The sequence below is a fragment of the Rhagoletis zephyria genome, unplaced genomic scaffold, assembly GCF_001687245.7.
Source record: "Rhagoletis zephyria isolate East Lansing unplaced genomic scaffold, Rhagoletis_zephyria_1.1 Rzeph_scaffold_01851, whole genome shotgun sequence".
NCBI lineage: Eukaryota > Metazoa > Arthropoda > Insecta > Diptera > Tephritidae > Rhagoletis > Rhagoletis zephyria.
In genome coordinates, this window is record NW_016158935.1 from 15,263 (window position 1) to 33,792 (window position 18,530).

Genomic DNA, 18,530 nt, shown 5'->3' on the forward strand with positions numbered 1-18,530 from the left:
CTGCCACTGAAGTATTTCATGATTGTTTCGAGGAAATCTTTAGTGATATAGAGGGCGTTGACATTCACATTGATGTTAGGATCAGAGGCAAAGACCATAAAGAACATGATGCTAGACTAGAATAAGTTCTAGAAAAAGCTGAAAATAGGAATGCCAAATTTAAACTAGATAAATGAAAGTTGAGTAGCAAAGATGTTAGGTAAATGGGTCATATTTTCACTGACCAATGCATAAAAATTCACATAGACAGGGTGAAGTCAATTGTTGATATGAAACCTCCCAAAAACAAAACGAACTTGAAACTTTTCTTGGTATGATAACGTACGTATCAAGGTGTTTAGCGACTAGAAATGCTGTGTAAAGGTAAGACCACACTAAGCGACGCGACACTGCAGCGGCACTACGCGACACGGCGCAACACTTTTTGGTATATCGCACTGAAACTGCAGCGGCGCGACTCTTCGATGCAAATTTTTTAATTTATTTGTGTCAAAACCTTCAAACAAGATGGATGCCAGTGACGCTGATGTAATGTTAATGCCATTTATTTTTACTTTCCTTGGCGAATTTTTCTCAAATATTATGTTTCCTTACATACAATTTTCTTCTCGAATGAAATGCATGTGAATATTCACTCACAATTGGAAATCCCATTACTTCATGTTAAAAATATAGTACGAAATGTTATGTCGTTCCGCTAGGTATACCGCACTATGCGGCACCGGAACTGCGCGACACCACGCGGCGCGACATTTTTGCCTAGTTGGTCAACTTTGCCGCGCAGCGTCACGTAGTGCGGTATGCTCCATAAGAATACATGCAAAGAATATTTTGCCGCGCTGTGTAGTGTCGTGTCGCGTCGCCTAGTGCGGTCGTACCTTTAAGGGAACTAACTAAGAAAAATGCTCAATGGAATTGGGATGAGAACGCGTACCAAAGCCTTTGTAGAATAAAATAAATTTATCATGCAAAGCACCAGTCCTATAATACTATAATGTAAAAAAGCCAGTGGTGTTAAGTGTTGATGCGTCCTAAAATGGCCTAGGGGCGCTTGTTGCAAAACAACTTACCTGTAGCTTATGCGGGCAAAGCATTAACTCAAACAGAGCAAAGATATGCCCAAATTGAAAAAGAAGCCCTTGCCATAGCGTTTGGCTGCATAAATCTTTACCAACAGATATATGGCAAAGACATTATATATATATATTTAGCCACTAGAGGCGATATTTCAAAAATTTATAAATGACTGTCCGGCCAGATTACAGCGCATAAGGCTCAGCCTACAAAGATACAACATCACAGTTAAATACAAGCCTTGTAAAGATTTGTTTTTAGCAGATGCGTTATCCAGAGCCTACTGTATCTATGAAGAGTTGGATCTACCACAAGAAAATGAAACACAAGTTTGCTTAGATATGGAATCCTTTCCCATATCACTAGATAAAGAAACAGAGTCGGACAAGGAAGTGCAAATGCTAATGGAAAACGTTAGGCTAGGTTGGCCCACTAATAAGAGGCAGGTTTCCAGTATTGTAAAACCATACTACAACTACTCAAATGAATGAAGTATTATAGATGGAATAATATTGAAAAGTAGCGGAATAGTAGTTCTAAGAAAATAAATGTTAAAATTAATACATTCTAATCTGCTTGGAAAAGAAAAATGTAAAAATAGAGCCCGAGAAATTTTGTTCTGACCTCACATGAGCAAACAAATCGAAGACATGGTAGATAGTTGCGCCATTTGCATTAAATATAGAAAAGCTAACGTTAGAGATACTCTAATAACTAGGGACGTTCCGGATGGACTATCAGATATATGTTTTATAATAATTTTGATGATGAGATAATTTTGAACGAACATTCTCAAATTTATTTTTAATATTAACTAAAAACTCAGAAGCATTAAAATCTTGGGAAGTCTCTACAACTAGCTCACCAGGTAAACGTAAATTTTGTCCATATACCATTTCAGCTGCTGTGGAATCAATGTCGACTTTATATGAAGAACGTAATCCTAGCGAAATCAGGGATAAATCTTCTGCCCAATTTGTGGTATTTCCACGAGACAACAACGATGATTTCAATTGCCTGTGGAATCGCCCTACCATTCCATTAGCTTGCGGGTGATATGCGGATGTTGTGATCAGTTCACATCCTATGTACCTTGCTAACTCTTTAAATATACCAGAGGTAAATTGAACACCTTGATCTGTAGTTATGTGATTGGGTACCCCGAAACGCGGTATATACTGATTTAAAAATTTTATTTATTTATTTACAGCTGTTAGAAAAGTTTAAAAAACTTAAATCTAACCGAAAGGTGGGAACATAGCTTTGGCTGCTGGGGCCTTAAGCTATACTATATTTTATTTTTAATCAATGAGTTAAAAGTAAGGATATGGAGTGTACTTATGATAGTTTATACATATGTATGTATGTAGCAAATTAGTGTACTTAGATACCTATTGTTCCATTTGTTTATAAGTTTATAAATGTTTATATGTGATGGTAAAGGTTGGATAGCTTAAGGAATAGGATAATTTTTGCATGTTTTCTAGGTTCGGGTTGGCGAGTAGTTCGGTAGGGGAGTCACTGAGGAAGATTTGTTGTCTTAGTGGTGCTAAGGAAGGGCAAAATTCAAGGATATGTTGTGTGGATATTGGTGTGTTAGTTTGGCAAATGGGGCAGAGCGGTGAAGTGTTTTTGTCTATGCGGTACAGGTGAGTGAATTTAGTGTGGCCTAGTCGGAGCCTTATGATTTTAATTTGGTCTAGCCTTGTAAGTGAGTCTTGTGGGGTATATTTAAGGTAGTTACAGTTTATGTGTTGTTTTTGGTATAGTTGTTACCAGTTCGATGCTAGTGGCAGAAGTTATTGGTGTTCTATTTGGAGTTCGTTTTTTAGGAATTGTGTAATGTCTTTTGGGTTCGTGTTTGGAGTTGTTATGAGTGGCAGGCAAGCTGCTGTTTTGGCCGCTGCGTCTGCCAGTTCGTTACCCTTAATGTCAGAGTGTCCAGGTGTCCAGAGGAGTTTTATTTTTGGGCTATGTTTGATTAGAAGGGATCTGATGGAGCTTGGGTATGAGTCGTGGTTGTTTATATTAGAAATTGAATTCAGTGTTGAGAGCGAATCTGAGCAGATGATGAATTTGCCTTCTTTTCTTTAAGTATTTTCATTGCTTCTAAAACAGCTATGGTTTCGGCTGATAGGACGGAGGAGTAGAGGGGTAGAACTCCGGATTTGAGTATGGTGGTGTCTGTTGTTGTGGCATAGGTTGAGAGTTTATTTGATTGTGAGCCATCGGTGTAGATAAATTTGTGGTCTTTAAATTTTTCTTTGATTTTCAGGAATTCTTGTTTGTATATGGACTTAGGCGTGTCGGATTTATTATTAGTTTTGAGGGAGGTGATGATAAGGTTTGTAGGGAGTTTCCAGTTTGGTTCTAGGTTGTGTTTTTGGGTATAAAAGGGGAGGTTGAATCGGATGCGTAGGAATATATAAGTGTATTGAAGAGCTTAGCTGTGAGGTGTTCGTATTTGTGTTCTATCGTATGCATGTTTGCTTCTAGAAGCATATTTTTAATTGGGGTCGTGCGAAAAGCGCCCAGTTATGTACGAATAGCAAAGTTGAGTTTTTTTTTAACTATGTTCAGTGTAGATTTGGGTGAGTTCCCGAACAGGAACATGCCATAATCAATTTTTGAAACTATGATTGCTCTGGTAATATTAAGTAGTGTGAGGGTGTTGCAATTAAATTTTGGGCTAGAAAGGCATTTAATGATGTCGAGCCTTTTTGAAAGTGATGTTGCTAGTTCGTTTAAATGTGAGTTCCATCTATAATTCTTAGTGAAGGTAATTCCTAATATTTTAAGGGAGTTTGTTGTTGGGATTGTGATGTTGTTTGAGTGTATGTTAGTTGAGCAGTTGTGTTTTCTACATATGTGCAAGTGCTTACATTTGTCTGATGACAGTTTGGCTCTAGAGTAGGAGCACCATTTGTTAACGTTTTCGAATAGTGCGCTTAGGTTATAAGTTTGGCATTTTTGTTTGTTTACTTCCATTATCAGGTGGAAGTCGTCGGCGTAAGCAGTCAACTTGATTTTTTTTTTCGAGCGCTATTGTGCAACAAAGTTTGTTGTAAGCTATTAGAAATAAGATAACCGAAATCGGGGATCCCTGGGGTATCCCATTGAAAAGGGGGTAGATGTGAGAGGTTTTGTTACCAACACGTACTAGTATTCTTCTGTTCGACATAAAGTTAGTTACGTAAGCGATTATTTTTGGGCCTGTTTTCCATTCTATGAGTTGGTCAATTATTGTATGGACGCCAATTCTGTCAAAGGCCTTCGAGAAGTCGAGGGAAATGTCGGATGTGTGGCTTCTTTTTGCGAGAGATTCCATTATCAGGTGGTCTGCATAGATCAGACAGTCTGTAACCGATGTCCCCCTTTTAAATCCGAACTGATTGGGGTGTATGAAATTGTTTCTGGTTACGTACCACCATAGGTGTTTGGCAATAATTTTGTCAAGTAATTTCGCTATGCAGGGATTAAGTGATATTGGTCGGTGTGCAGTAATATTTGTTTTGTTTTTCTTGGGTTTCAAAATTGGTATAACTAAGCTGGATTTATATGACTGGGGGATGTGGCTATTGAAGATGTTATTGAAATGTTGGGTTAATCTTTGCTTGGTAGTGTAAGAAGCGTTTGACCATGGAGTATGTTATTCGGTCGTAACCTGGAGTATCTCCTTTTAAGGTCTGTAGGGTCGACAGTAGTTCAATGCATGTAATGTCGGTTTCTATTTGTTTGGCTGTTGTTGTGATATTGTAGCTTATTTGTCTTGTTTTATATTTGTTGTCTGTAAATTCTTGATTGAAAGATGAGTCGTGTGAGATTTGTGACCAGTGTTGTGCGAAAGTGTTGGCCATTGTGGAAGAATACAAGTGAGATATCTTAGGGTTGACAGATAGTTGACAGGGTGTTCAATATGGCAATGACAGTGTGAACAATATGGCAGCCAATATGGCATACAACACCGAATGGCCCGAAGTTGCAAAACTACGACCCGAATGAAACGCTTCGTGAAAATCCAGGGTTGCGAAGTGGTATTTTGTTGGAAAATATAAACGCCAGGATTTTGTGCAGCGCCGAAATTTAACAAAAGAGGGTTTTGTGTTCTCAAGATAAACAGAAAAGGGTTGCTGTGCTGTTTCGTTTTAAGCTTATTTTAATCTAAAGGTATCTAATTAAATATTAAAAGGATACAAAAATTAAAGCAAAAATTTAAAATATATGTACATATCTGAAATAAAATATATAAATAAAATATATATTTTCACGAGAGACAAATTAAATAAAATGGGTTAACTTTAGGGGAAATATACTTATCAGATTGGGTCAGATAGCGCTTTTACGTTATAAATAAAAATAATTCCTACTTAAATTTTATATAATTTTGGTAACGTATTTCTAAGCTGACCCTGAGATCTGTGAAATAATACATATTTATGTGCATATATTGTGTTGATTATGCTCTAAATCGCTAAATAATTCTTGCAGCAATCAGCACCATTGGAAAGTGAAGTGACAATAGGCTGGTTTTCTTTATACAGCCCGTTTTAAATTCGTATTATTGTTATAATAAATTACAATTATTGTTTGTTTCCATTTCGGTCAACCGCGCAAATTATTTATTAAAAAAATGTCGTTTAAAAATAGCAATTTTGTTTACTTTTGAATAAGACTTTATCGAGTGCGCTATAAAGACAGGGGGATAAATGCTGTAAAGAAATATATGTTGAGTCCAATCGGTTTTTTGCTAATCCGGTTTTTGTGTAGGTATAAACAAGGTATATTAAAAAAATAAATCTCCATGAAAAAATATCGTTATTTTCGTATTTAAAATTAATCGGAATTTTATGGGGGGTTATAAAAACTCGTTTTAATCGAAACTTTGTTTTTTCGGCTATATTTGTTATTATTTATTGGCCCAGATGCAAATATTGAATGAACTAACATATTTTAAATATTTACGGAACTACCATTTGTATGCAACCCTGCCTATCCTGTATTCAAGTAGATGTAATTCGAAAAATTTAAACGGATTTCTTTAAATCAACCTGAGCTGCGGACATATTGCGAATTCATTTTAAAACATTAACCACTACATTATATTAGTATTAAATACTTTCAATTAAGAAACAATTCTTATTAGAAAATAAATATGAATCGGTTTATTTTAAATATTCCAATGTATATTTTTTGTTAATGCAGATAGTGCGGATTTAACGTATTTTATACCCGTTACATGGGGATCATAAATTTAAGGCAGATTGCTATTAACAATTTTTACACAATTTACGATTGCAATCAATTTCTTTCAAAACTATAATCTAAATGATTGCAAGTTGTACGATCAAAACAGATTCCAATATTAGGTATATTATGGAAATGCAATCCAATTTGATTTGAGTTATTCAGTTTTAGATACATTTATATTTCTGTGTTCGTATGGAATAGTAGTTTATGTCGGGAAGCTGGCTTTAGTATAATCCGGCATTCCCTTTATTATTTACAACACAAGGAATTTTTTGATGACCCTTAACAAGAATATGGACGTGCTAGTATCGGAACTATTTCTTGCACGTTTATTTGCCAAAATTTCTTCAACGGCTCGGCGCCAGTGAGGGTATGCTGCGAATGCCGCATTATACTAAAACCAGCCTTTTGACATAAGCTGCTATTCCATATGAGTGGGGCACGTACGAAATGCGGATTTTCACAATTGCAGTACTGCAGTAACTCGACACCTTCCTCACCAACAGCTCTGTCCTCTATGAGCTTCTTAATGTAAATGCAAATAAAAGATGGAAATTTAAGAAAAATTACATCACAGCGTTTCACTTGTAGCGTTTCACTCTTGTAGTTTATTGGCTATCAAGCACCAGAAAATTTCCATCACGCATTCCATATGCCACCGATTGTCGTGGATCAATTAAAATACTGTCATCACAGCTTTTTGGTACTGCAGCAACTGGTGTGTGTGTCTATGGCGGAGTTATGTGGAGCTGTTGCATGACTAAAATCAATTTGGAGTCTTTGAGAACTGGCGTGTTTGTTGCGAGAGCTATTGGCATCAAATGTATGCAAATTAGATTTCCAAACGAGCAACTGTTGAATACAGGAAAAAATTTATATTATATGGATCCGCTAAAGTGCACTACTACCGTGTATAAATTGGTCAACCTTCTAATAAATCAAGCAATTTTATTGTATCGTCATCGCCGCCAGTCACCAAGAAATTTCCACTTGGGTGAAATGCAACATCATTCTCCGGCGACGAATGCACTGTATTAGCTCGCCTTCAACTATGTCAAATATCTTAAAGCGGTTACAACGTAATGCTAAAGCCACCAGATTACCGTCTGGATGCCATGCCAGCTGTCGTCCCATACCTCTTCCCACGGTGAACGTTCGCACACATTCGCCTGAAAATGTATCGCAAATTCTTAACTTGTCATCGCCGCACGATGAAATTAACTTACCATTAGGGCTGAGTTTTGCTGCGCGTACCCATTTGTGTGTCCAGTGAAAGATGTGTAATTTGAATCAGTATTTTGATGGCTGTTCGCCATTTTTCTAGTCTGCAAACGAATAAGCTGACGAAGATGCAAACAAATTCAAGCACATTGTTGCATTCTACCGTATTTTTAAAAGTCTTTAAAATCTTAAAACATATGTGAAAAACTTTTATAATCTGAATATTTCTAACGTCGCAATCAAAACGAAATTTTGTAAATAGCATTTTTAAAAAGCAATCATTTAATATTTTTCAAGTTTTTGAGCATATATGTTACCATTTGAACAACGAATACTACCAAGTTTTAAGAGACTATTTAATGCAACTCAGGTCAAAAAGAGCAGTTTAGACCAAAATAAGCAACTCTAAAAAACAGATGATCGCAGCTGTGGCCCAGGATGACGTCTATTGCTAAGATATCTCACTTGTATTTGTACACAATGGTGTTGGCTATATCAAGTTTTGATGTAGTGTATAATCCTGTAAGTGTATTTTGTATGCTGTGTATTGATGTGGAATTTGTAAGCCCACAGAGTGTCCTGATGTTTGACCAGATCGTGGATATGGGAGTAGACGGTTGAATTTCGGTTGTAAATGTGGTTGTGGCTTGCCTTTTGCTTTTTCTAAGTTCTCGACGAAATAAAGCATTTGCTTTTTTAAAGTTAATTACTTTTGTCTGGTTAATGTTATTTTTGAGATTTCGCCAAGCGCTTTTTTTTGAATTTTTTAGTTCTGTTAGGAGTTTACTCCACCAGGGTACATTGCGTTTCTGTGGGTTGGGTGCCGTTTGAGGGATGGCTCTGTGAGCACTTTGCAACAGAATTTTATTCAAATTTGCTGCTTCTTTGTTAGTGTTGGTGCTAGTTGCGATTTCGTTAGTAATTTGAAGTGTGGATAAGTGGTATGCTTTCCAGTCAGCAAGTTTAGTTCTGAATTGGGGTTTTTTTGGGTTCTTTGTTAGCGCTAGTGAGAAAAAGGTTATATGGATGGGGAAGTGGTCCCTTCCGTATAAGTCGTCTAGTGTTTTCTAGGAGCTGTTGGCTGCTAAATCAGGTGAGCAAAGGGTAAGGTCTATGTGTGAGAAAGTATTGTGGGTTGTGAAATGTATGGGAGAGTTGTCGTTCAGTAAGATTAGGTTGGATTGGTCTAAGAATTTTAACAAAATGTTTCCTCTTCGGTTATTTTGCGAGGAGCTCCATTTCTGGTGCCAGCTGTTGAAGTCACCTGTGATGAGTGTATTAGCATATTGGGAACTGTGTAAGATGTTAAGGTCGTTTAGGGAAAATGGTTTGTTTGGTGAGATGTATACTGAGAATATTGTTATTTTCTTTATAGATTCTATTTCTACTGCTGAGACGTCGAATTGGTTGGAGTTAATGTTGAGGTTTGAGAATTGTAAAAATCGGTGAATTAAAATGGCTGTACCTCCGAATCTATTTGTTGGGTTGTTGAATACTATGTGATAGTTTACTGGTGTGGGGAAGGATTTAACGTTGTAGAGGTGTGTTTCTTGTAATGTTAATATCTGTGGGGAGTATTTTTTGATTATGAGAAGAAGGTCGTTATAATTATTTACATATCCTTTGATATTCCATTGAATTATTTTGAGTGACATATTATATCGTAATGAAAAGGAGAAATTAAGTACTTACCCAGCAAACATTTGGAGTCATAAATGAGTCTTTAAGGAGTCCTATTTCGGAGCCATTACGCTCATAATGAGCTCATTTAAGAGTCCGATATGAGGGTGTTTCCCTTCCTCCGAAGGTCGACTTATATGAGCTTAAATTCATACATAAAATGAGCCTCAGTATGAGTCATATTGGACTCTTATTGGCCTCATATACGGCACATTTTTGGCCTCATATATGAATCATATCAGACTCTTTTTGGGGCTCTTATCGGCCTCATAAATTACTATGTACATTCGGACTCTTATTTTAGGTTGTTCTTTGAGTCTTATTGAACGCACTATATTTGCAAAGGCATTCAGCAAAAATTCCTTTCAGATAACATATATACATTCTTACGTACACATTCCAGCATGCATTCATTAGCAGCAGCTGCAGCTAAATTTTGATAATTTTTTTGTTTTCTAATTATTTTCAATTTCTGTATAAACAAGTTTAGATATAAATTTCAAATCTTTATTGTTTTTATATTGGCACAAGATGCTGGCTCCTAAAGAATCCTAAAAGATGCATATAAGAGTAAAAAATTTTTTGTTTTTGAAACTCATATTTTTTACCTACCTAGGACTCCTTCCGGACTCATATATTCTGAACGCTCAGAATATGTTTGCGGGGTATGAGTTATTTGTGAGTGTATGAGTTTAATATAATAGTGTTTTAGGTATGTGCTTATGATAATAGTAACCGTATACTTAGGTGAAAAAATGTTAAATATCGAATGGGTCGAAGTAGTCTTTGTTGTTGTTGTATTGGATTTTGTTGATTGATTTTGGTATGCTACTTGTGGTGGATATTTTCAGCTGTGATCGTAGTCTTTTGGGTGTATTTCTCGGCAGTATTCTGATTTTCTGTGTTGGTTTGATTGTTGTTTCGGAGTCGGATTCGGATTCGCTTGTTTTACCTGCGAGTTGCATAGCTTCTGCGAGTTGCATAGGTTCTGTTGTAGTAGTTAGTGTAGGGGGTATGGTGGGTGTTTGGTGATTAGTTGCTTCTTTTTCCTGGATAGTTTGTTCGTGGTGAGTTTTGCTTGGTAGGTGGGTTAGATCGTTGGTGAGTGTAGTTGTGGGGATGTGTGTGTTTGTAATTGACGCATAGGTAGATTTGTCGGGTGGGTGTCTTTGCTTATATAGAGCTTTTGCGGTTCTGTTATCGACATTTGTTGTTAGTCCCCTTTCAGACACGTCAAGTCTTGAAAGCAATTTTTTTCGCATTCTCTTTTGTGTTTTCTATTGCTTCCACACGCGTCAACTTTAATTGAATTCAAGTCCTTGGTTCTTAAATGGGAAGCAACGAAAAGATCAAAAGAGACAAGAAAACTTGAAACGAATTGACGGTACGGAGGTATCTGTACTCTTCCCCTCTCTTCCCACCTCCTTCGCCAACAAACGAGCAGACTTGAAAGCAAGACTTGACGTGTCTGAAAGGGGACTTACCTTGATCGTTTGAATCTCCTTTTCTTTTATAAAGATAGGGCCGTTTTTGTCTAGGGCTGAGTGATGGTGATCCGAGTTTTTGTTGGTTGTGCAGTTTACACATTTTTTGTTTTCTTTGCACATTTCTTGAGTTTCGTCATTTAGGTGATAATATTCGGCACAGTTTGGGCAAGTTTTAGGGTTTTTGCAGTATTTAGCTAAATGATTATATCTCATGCAGTTTTTGCAGCGCATAGGTGGGGGTATATACGGTCGAATCGGTACTTTTAAATACCCGATATTGATTTTAGTAGGTAGCGCGGTAGTGTTAAATGTTAATATTAGTAGACCGGTTTCCACAAGTTGGTTGTCGACTTTTTTGTGTATTTTTTAACTTCGGTTACGTTTTGGGGAATAAGTTCTTGTAAAATTCATGTTCGGGAATATTTCTCAAATCGTTGCAGTAAATTACGCCTTTGGTGTAATTTAGCGATGGGTGTGGAGTAATTTCAACTGTTATTGTATTACAGAGTGCGACTAAAGTGGTTAGTTTGTTTGCTTGTTTGCTGTTTTTTGTTTTTAGTAGAATTTGGCCACTGAGAATTTTTTTACATTTTAACACTTCGCAGCATGTAGCATCTATTGCTTTTTGTATTAGGAGCGGTGATATGTTTTTGAGTGACTCTGTGCTGTTTGTTCTTGTCATCAGTAAGAAGATTGGATCATTCGAGTTTAAGTTTTGTGTTTTTGTTGCATCCCAGCGTAATAGTGGGATATTTGGTGATGTTGTGTTGTCCGGCGGCTTATTCATTTTGATAAGCTGCTTCGAGCAGCAGGAGAGTATGTAACTGCACTATCGTATGCTGTCGTATATTGTTTTTGTTGTTAGTAGATTACTTAAGATTTTGAATTGCTAAGAATTTCTGTTGTTTATTGTCCCTTGTTTGTTGTTGCTTAACTAGCTTTGTTATTTTGTTTTATTGCTTACTGGTGCACTTCGGCGTGTCGTTTTAAAGCGTCCAATCGCAGTGACGATAAAACATCAACTGCTGATTTAAAAATGCTTCTGCCACAGATTTTGCTGTGGGTTTTTTAAGAGGATATGCCTCCGGCCAACGAGTATTACTGTCTATTATTGTTAAGATATACCGAAAATCATTCGAAATAAGCAGCGGTCCCACTAGATCTGTATGTAAATGTTCAAACCTTCCTTTTGATATTGGAATTTTGACTATTGGAGATTTAATATGTCTAGTTACTTTACACTTTTGACAATTTAGACATAATTTTGACCACTCGTTAATTTGTTTTTTCATTGAAGGCTAAAAATATCTAGAGGTAATCAAATTACGTGTTGCTCTAATACCAGGATGACGGGAAAATTTTCCAAAACGGATCCAGGCTTTGGAAAAAACAAAATATTAGGGAGTATAGAGGAGCCTTTTCAGATTCTAAATCTGAAGACCCCACCCTCCGGAGGCTTATAGTTTTTAAGTAATTCGCATTTAAAGTTGCAAAAAATACCGAATTCAACCTCACTTTTTCCCTTGTACACCAACTGAACTGAAATGCCGGTGCTGCCATACATACTAAAAAATGCAAAAAAAAACAAAACGGAAACAATGATTTTTTATTAAAAATTTTCATTATTTATCGAAGTATCGATCAAGTATGGATCAAAATCGAAAATGATATGGTTTATAGTTGTATTTTATAGCTTCCAGAAGTATGGCAGCACACATTTGCTGTTACTGTCGGCCATTGTTATTTCTGTTTGTTTGTGAAAAGTGCAAAAACGAGTGAACGGATTTATAAACGCGTTTTAGTTAATTAATTGATGAATATATATATATTAAAAGTATCAAATACGCACGTGAACATTGAAGATATTGTATATCAACCAAAATACAATTGATAAGTGGCATTTTGTACAAAAAGTTGGGGGTGGTAGTGAAGATTATTTAACAACAATCTGCTTAAATACTATTAGCAACTACTTTGTGAGAGTGATATATTCATGTAGAGAAAGCCTCCCCCAACATCCTGACCAAGTTTCATGACTAAATTCCATATACTTTCGCTGAAATCTCGATTGGTTCCGTTTTGGAAAGCCAACCCGCGGACGTCCCTCGGTAGGCAATGGCAAACCTCCGAGTGTTTTTCTGCCATGAAAAACAGCTTCTCATAAAAATACAATCGCCGTTAGGAGTCGGCGTAATACTGTAGGTCCCTCCGCTTTGGGTAACAACATCAAGGCGCACGCCACAAGTCGGAGGAGAAGCTCGGCCAAACACTAACATATGTGTAAGCTCCAATCTATTATTATTATTATTATTACTTGGTACTAGGGATGTTGCGAATGTGGAATTTTAGAAATCCGCGGATGCGAATGCGGATGCGGATGTTTAAAGGCTAACATCCGCGGATGCGAATGCGAATGCGGATGTCAAGTATTTTTAAGAAATAATTTAGGTGGGTTAATTAGGTGATTTAGGAAAATAAAAAATGGAAAATGTAGTAATTTTAAATAATGTTTTTATTTAGTACTTGATTTTTAAAATTGGAATTGGGTTAAAGCCTGTTTCTTAAAGTGTCGTAAATCAAACCTGCGCCACTAAATAACTACTCGCTCAAGGCGAATAACTTGAAAAACTTGAAACTTGACAAAATTGTAAATTCTCTCCAATAACTCTTTTCTGAGAATTGCATCGGCGCTGCAAATGTCAGATGTATCCTCCTGCCTTTCATCTTCCCAATCTAGCATCATGAAAAGATCGTTGTTTAAACACCGTTATTTTCCATAGAATTCTTCATTCTCATTCTTTTGGTTGTTTCAGAATTTGGAGAACCTGTAACATCATCAGCGATTTTCGATTTTTGTTTTTGTAATTCATTTGTAGTCCTTCCTTCTGTGACTGGTTTGAAAAATGTGTGCTTATAGCGAGGTTGTAAATAGGTGGATATGGCAAATAAAATTTGATTTTCTTTGAATGAAAATTTCGAAGAAAATTCTCTTTGAAAGTCGTGGCTGCCAGCCGAATTAGTTTAAAATCTTGTTATTTTGTTAAAAAGGAACCCCGTTTTTTATAATAAATTGAATTATTGGAATCACGGATGAAGGTCTCAGATCTGCTTAGTTCCCGGCTGACTTTTTGAAATGGTTCACCTGTAATGAAAAGCTTCTAATTAGTTTTTTTTTATTAGCTGAGATCGACTTTTCCTAATTGCAAGCAGTCACAATTACTTACTCACCGCTGTCAGTACCATATCAAATCCGTTTTGTTTTTTCATTCCATGTGCTCAATGTGCTTTGATATTTTGAGGCAAATGTACGCAAACTTTCAACATATCGTTAATATAGTATGGATAGGACGCATTTCACATTGTGGCTGAAATGCAAAAAAGCCACAACTAACTAAAATCTTGTTATTGCATAAAACGATGTGGGGACTTATGATTCGATGAAATGCATCATAATCTATCAAACAGTGAATTTTGAGATTTTTACCTAGTTACAGCTTTTTGTATTTCAGCGACGAGGTGAGTTACGCCCTTTTCATACTATACTTACGATATATTGCGTTCCAAGTCCCACTCCTCAATAGATATTAAATTCGCCTTGAAATGATTCTTATTTGATTTGTGAACTTGGCTGTCAACTTTTTCACATTCCATTTTACTTTTATTTCGCTACGTGCAAATTTTGACAATTATCAAAGAAATTAAAATAAATGTTGTTGTTTTCGAGTACACACAGGAGTATTTGCGTAGTAAAAACAGTGTTTTTCTGCTAAGTAATAAAAGAAAACACAGAACTTAATCATAATAAGCCGTCTTATGAAAAAAAAACTATTACACTTATGTAGAAAAAAACTAGCGATGCATCCGGTTTTTTAATGTTCGATAGTTACATAATTCTTACCTAATAAAAGGTTATGGAGGATGGTTCCGTGCGCAGAAGTGGAAAACTTTTGACTGCCATTCACCTGGGAGTGGCCAGAAGCGATTCTTGTGCGTACGGTTCAAATCGCAGCTCACAACGTCCGGATATTTATATCCACGTATCCTCTGGGTAGCAACCAAACACCCGTTTGGGAGCGAGCTAAAGTGAGAAGGCGTAAAACTTCGCGTGCGCTGGGTTTGGGTCCCGCCACGTTNGAATTAAAATTCAGCGGCTCCGCTGGCTTGGCCATGTCGTTCGGATGGACAGAAACGCTCCTGCTCTGAAAATATTCAACGCGGGCCGCGATGCTGGGAACAGAGGAAGAGGAAGGCCTCCTCTGCGTTGGAAAGACCAGGTGGAGAAGGACTTGGCTTCACTTGGCATTTTCAATTGGCGTCAGTTAGCACAGAAGAGATATGACTGGCGTGCTGTTTTGGACTCGGCCAAAATCGCTTAGGCGGTTACAGCGCCAAATAAGAAGAAGAAGAATGAAAGGTTATCTTTCACCGCGGAAATTGCTAATTAAATTAATTAATTAAATTAATTAATTAAATTTAATTAAATTGTTAAATTCTCGTTATAGCTAGACGTTGAACATTTCCGCTGGAAATACCTATTTAAGGATCTTACTCTTTGACTTTAAATTACAAAAGAGGGGGGACTTAGGGGACAGTTTTAACGTAGCATGTCCACAGGCCAAAGATATTAGCTTAAATTTTTATTTTGTTTGCCAGATATACGTTTCATCAGTGCACTGACACAATATTCGCATTCGCAAAAGCTCCGCGTTGATTATTGCGAATGCGAATGTTAAAATTAATGCGGAAGCTCCGCGGTTGCGAATGCGAATGTGAATATTCGCAACAACCCTGCTTGGTACATCTGGTCTCGTAATTCCATTTGATTGTTCACTAATTATTTTGATTTTTAAAAATGGAATTTAAATTTTTACCAAGTTATAAGGACTATTACGATTCTTAAGTTGATTTTGAATAGATACATCTTTTTGTTGCTCTATATACAAATTTTTTAAATTAAATTCTTTTTCAAATGCTTCCAGCGTAGCCAGGATTTGGCTTTGGGGGATGAAAAAAAAATTCCATCGATAACTTAAATCTGTGACACACAACGGATAGAGGCGTCGCCTGAGTGCATTCTTTCATATATTTATGTATGTGCCAGTTTTACCGTTATATATTTTTTATCTACTCGTTTATTCCATGGGCTCTTCATGCTTTATTTAAATTTAAAAAATTAAATTACTATACCGTTTTAAAAATCTGAAAATTCACTGCGGGAAATTTTTTTATTCTCTTTTTGTCTTCGCCTTCTCGTTTTTGCCTTTATAGGTTTTGAAAAAAGGTTTTGAACGAACCATTATATCACATTCCTAGGCAAGTTTTGAAAGAATACTTTCGATACTAAATTTTATTAAAACAAAACGTCGAAATCAGCTTCATATAGAATCAGTGTCATCGTGTCACTCACATATTGACTAGATTTGACTATTCGTTTTATTATGTTTTAATTTGAATTATTTGTTTATAAGAATATAGTTTATTCCTTAACAAACACTAAATGAAAATAAATTTAATCTTTGAACAACATTGAAAAAATCGACAAACTTTCGTAAAAATTTCGAACTTTCTATTTCAGTTTTTAATATTTTGCAGTTTTTTAGCTCATTCAATTTTAGTCTAATAAAGTGCACATTTAAAGTAGCTGTGATTTACAGTTGATGTATGGCATATTTTTGACGATGTCGGTAATTTTCTTCCATATTATCTAAGTATGTTCGACGATTTTTTTAATGAAGAAAATGAGCAACGCCTTCATAAAAAAAAATATTAAAAATTAACGCTAAGTTGCAGCTATTTATTTTAAACTTGTGCTTTATTCGAATTGATCGGGCTACAAAACTGCATACTCACAATATCTATTTCTAGGAAATCTAATTAAAAAGCTTTACGAAAGTTTGTTGATTTTTTTAATGTTGCGCAAAGATTACACTTTGGATTTATACGGGTTTTGTTAAAGTGTAAACTGCATTTTTATAAACAAATAATTAAAATTAAATAATTTTAAGATAAATGGCCAATCTAGTTAACATGTATAAAGTTTTGATAAGCACTTGAAATGTCAAGTTTTAGTACTGAATTAAAAGAAGATGTCTCTTTTATCCATTCATAATAACTTAAAAAAATTTGTTTGTTAAGAAGAAGAAGAAGAAGTGTAAAATATGTAAATCTACCTACATAAACTTTTCCGTGAATACCATCAAATCATTGGTCTTGAAGGGAATATATGTATGCATGCATGCATATGAGCAAATTAAAAAGTCGATACAATTTACAGTCGAAAAGTACAGTTTTCTATAGATTTCGTACTGAAGGAACAATTTTATTTCCCAACACTGTGGGGTACTAAGCAAAATGGCCTAGTGTATTTCGCAAGTATTCAAATACATAATCCACCAACCGATAATTTTATATATTCATTAAAAGATAATTTGTCATCAGTCTGAAATAAAAAAAATTATAAATCGGAAGGGTAAAATAGTATTGTGTTACTAATTCAAAAATAAAAAGTGTAATTTCACTGACGAAGGGAGGCGGGATCTATCCCCCCCATCTCTCCGCCCCTGGCTACGCCCCTGGCCACGCCACTGCTTCCAATTCAGGTATTCGCGAAAGAGTATCCGCCACTATATTGTCTTTTCCAAATGCTGAATGTCACTTGTAAATTGTGAAATATATTCCAGATGACGAGTGTGCCGTGGGCTACGATCTACTTTTGAATTAAGTGCAAAAATCAAAGGTTTATGATCGGTGTAAACTGTAAAACTTCTTCCTTCCAAAAAATGTCGAAAATGTTAATTCCTAGAAAAGTTGCTAATAATTCGCGATCAAACGCACTGTATTTAACTTCCGAAGCGGTAAGTTCCTTTGAGAAAAACGCTAACGGTTCAATACCACACTCAGTATGCTGCTGTAAAACAGCCGCTATAGCTATCGTCGAAGCATCTGTTGATAGTGATAGTTTTGCATTATTATCAAAATGATTTAGTAACACTTTCGATGTAAAAACTTCTTTTACTTTTTCAAAATTTGTTGTTGCTTTCAAAGTCCATTCTAAATTTGAATGACGTTTCTTTAAAGCGAGTGTAATCATGGAGTGAATTGGACTTAGATACTCGGCTAATGTCGGTATGTATCTATGGTAATAATTCACCATTCCAATAAAATTCTGCATAAGCTTAACAGACTTTGGTCGTTCGAAATCTTTGATGACTTTAACTTTATCGTTTGCCGGCATAAGTCCTTTATTAGAAATGTTGTATCCTAAGAACGTTACTTCTGAAACACCGAATAAACATTTGTTTGGTTTGATATTTAGTCCAAACTCGTCTAATTTCTTAAAAACAATTTGAAGATGTCGAACATGTTCTTCTTCGTTACTACTAGCTACTAAAACGTTGAAAGGTCTGTGCAGAATTGCGATGTCCAAATGGCATTCTAACAAATTCGTATAGACCAAATGGAGTCGTGATTTCAGTCTTACAAATGTTCTCTTCAGCCATCGGTATCTGATGATATGCCCTGACTAAATCAAGCTTTGAGAAAATATTTTTATAGCGAAGGTCTATATTTAGGTCATGTATGTGTGGTAAGGGATATCTATCTGGTACTGTAACAAAGTTTAATCTTCGATAATCCCCACAAGGTCGCCAATCATCGGGCTCTTTTTTAGGAACAAGATGAAGTGGAGAAGAAACATGTGAATGAGATGGACGACAAATACCGGATTTTACTAAAAAATCGAATTCTGTTTTCGCTACTTTAAATTTAATTGGGTCAAGACGTCTTGGTTTCGAAAATGGTAACTCACCGTTGCAAATTATT

General features: G+C 35.9%; 1 protein-coding gene across 1 annotated transcript; it reads right to left on the minus strand.

The window, feature by feature from the left end:
- Positions 1–6,413: 6,413 nt before the first annotated feature.
- Positions 6,414–7,113, minus strand: LOC108365355 (probable ubiquitin carboxyl-terminal hydrolase FAF). The gene is made up of 2 exons (XM_017619360.1): positions 6,948–7,113; positions 6,414–6,856 (listed from the first exon to the last, which is right to left on the minus strand). The coding sequence occupies exons 1-2, from the start codon at positions 6,971–6,973 to the stop codon at positions 6,604–6,606; spliced, it is 279 nt and encodes a 92-aa protein (XP_017474849.1). The 5' UTR covers positions 6,974–7,113; the 3' UTR covers positions 6,414–6,603.
- Positions 7,114–18,530: the final 11,417 nt, after the last annotated feature.

Bases quoted from the DNA above. Each gene is read 5' to 3' on its own strand.
- LOC108365355 (XM_017619360.1), bottom strand. From the start codon at position 6,973: ATGGAATGCGTGATGGAAATTTTCTG. The intron at 6,857-6,947 runs GTGCTTGATAGC...TTTTATTTGCAT, and splicing joins TGCGTGATGGAAATTTTCTG to TTACATTAAGAAGCTCATAG.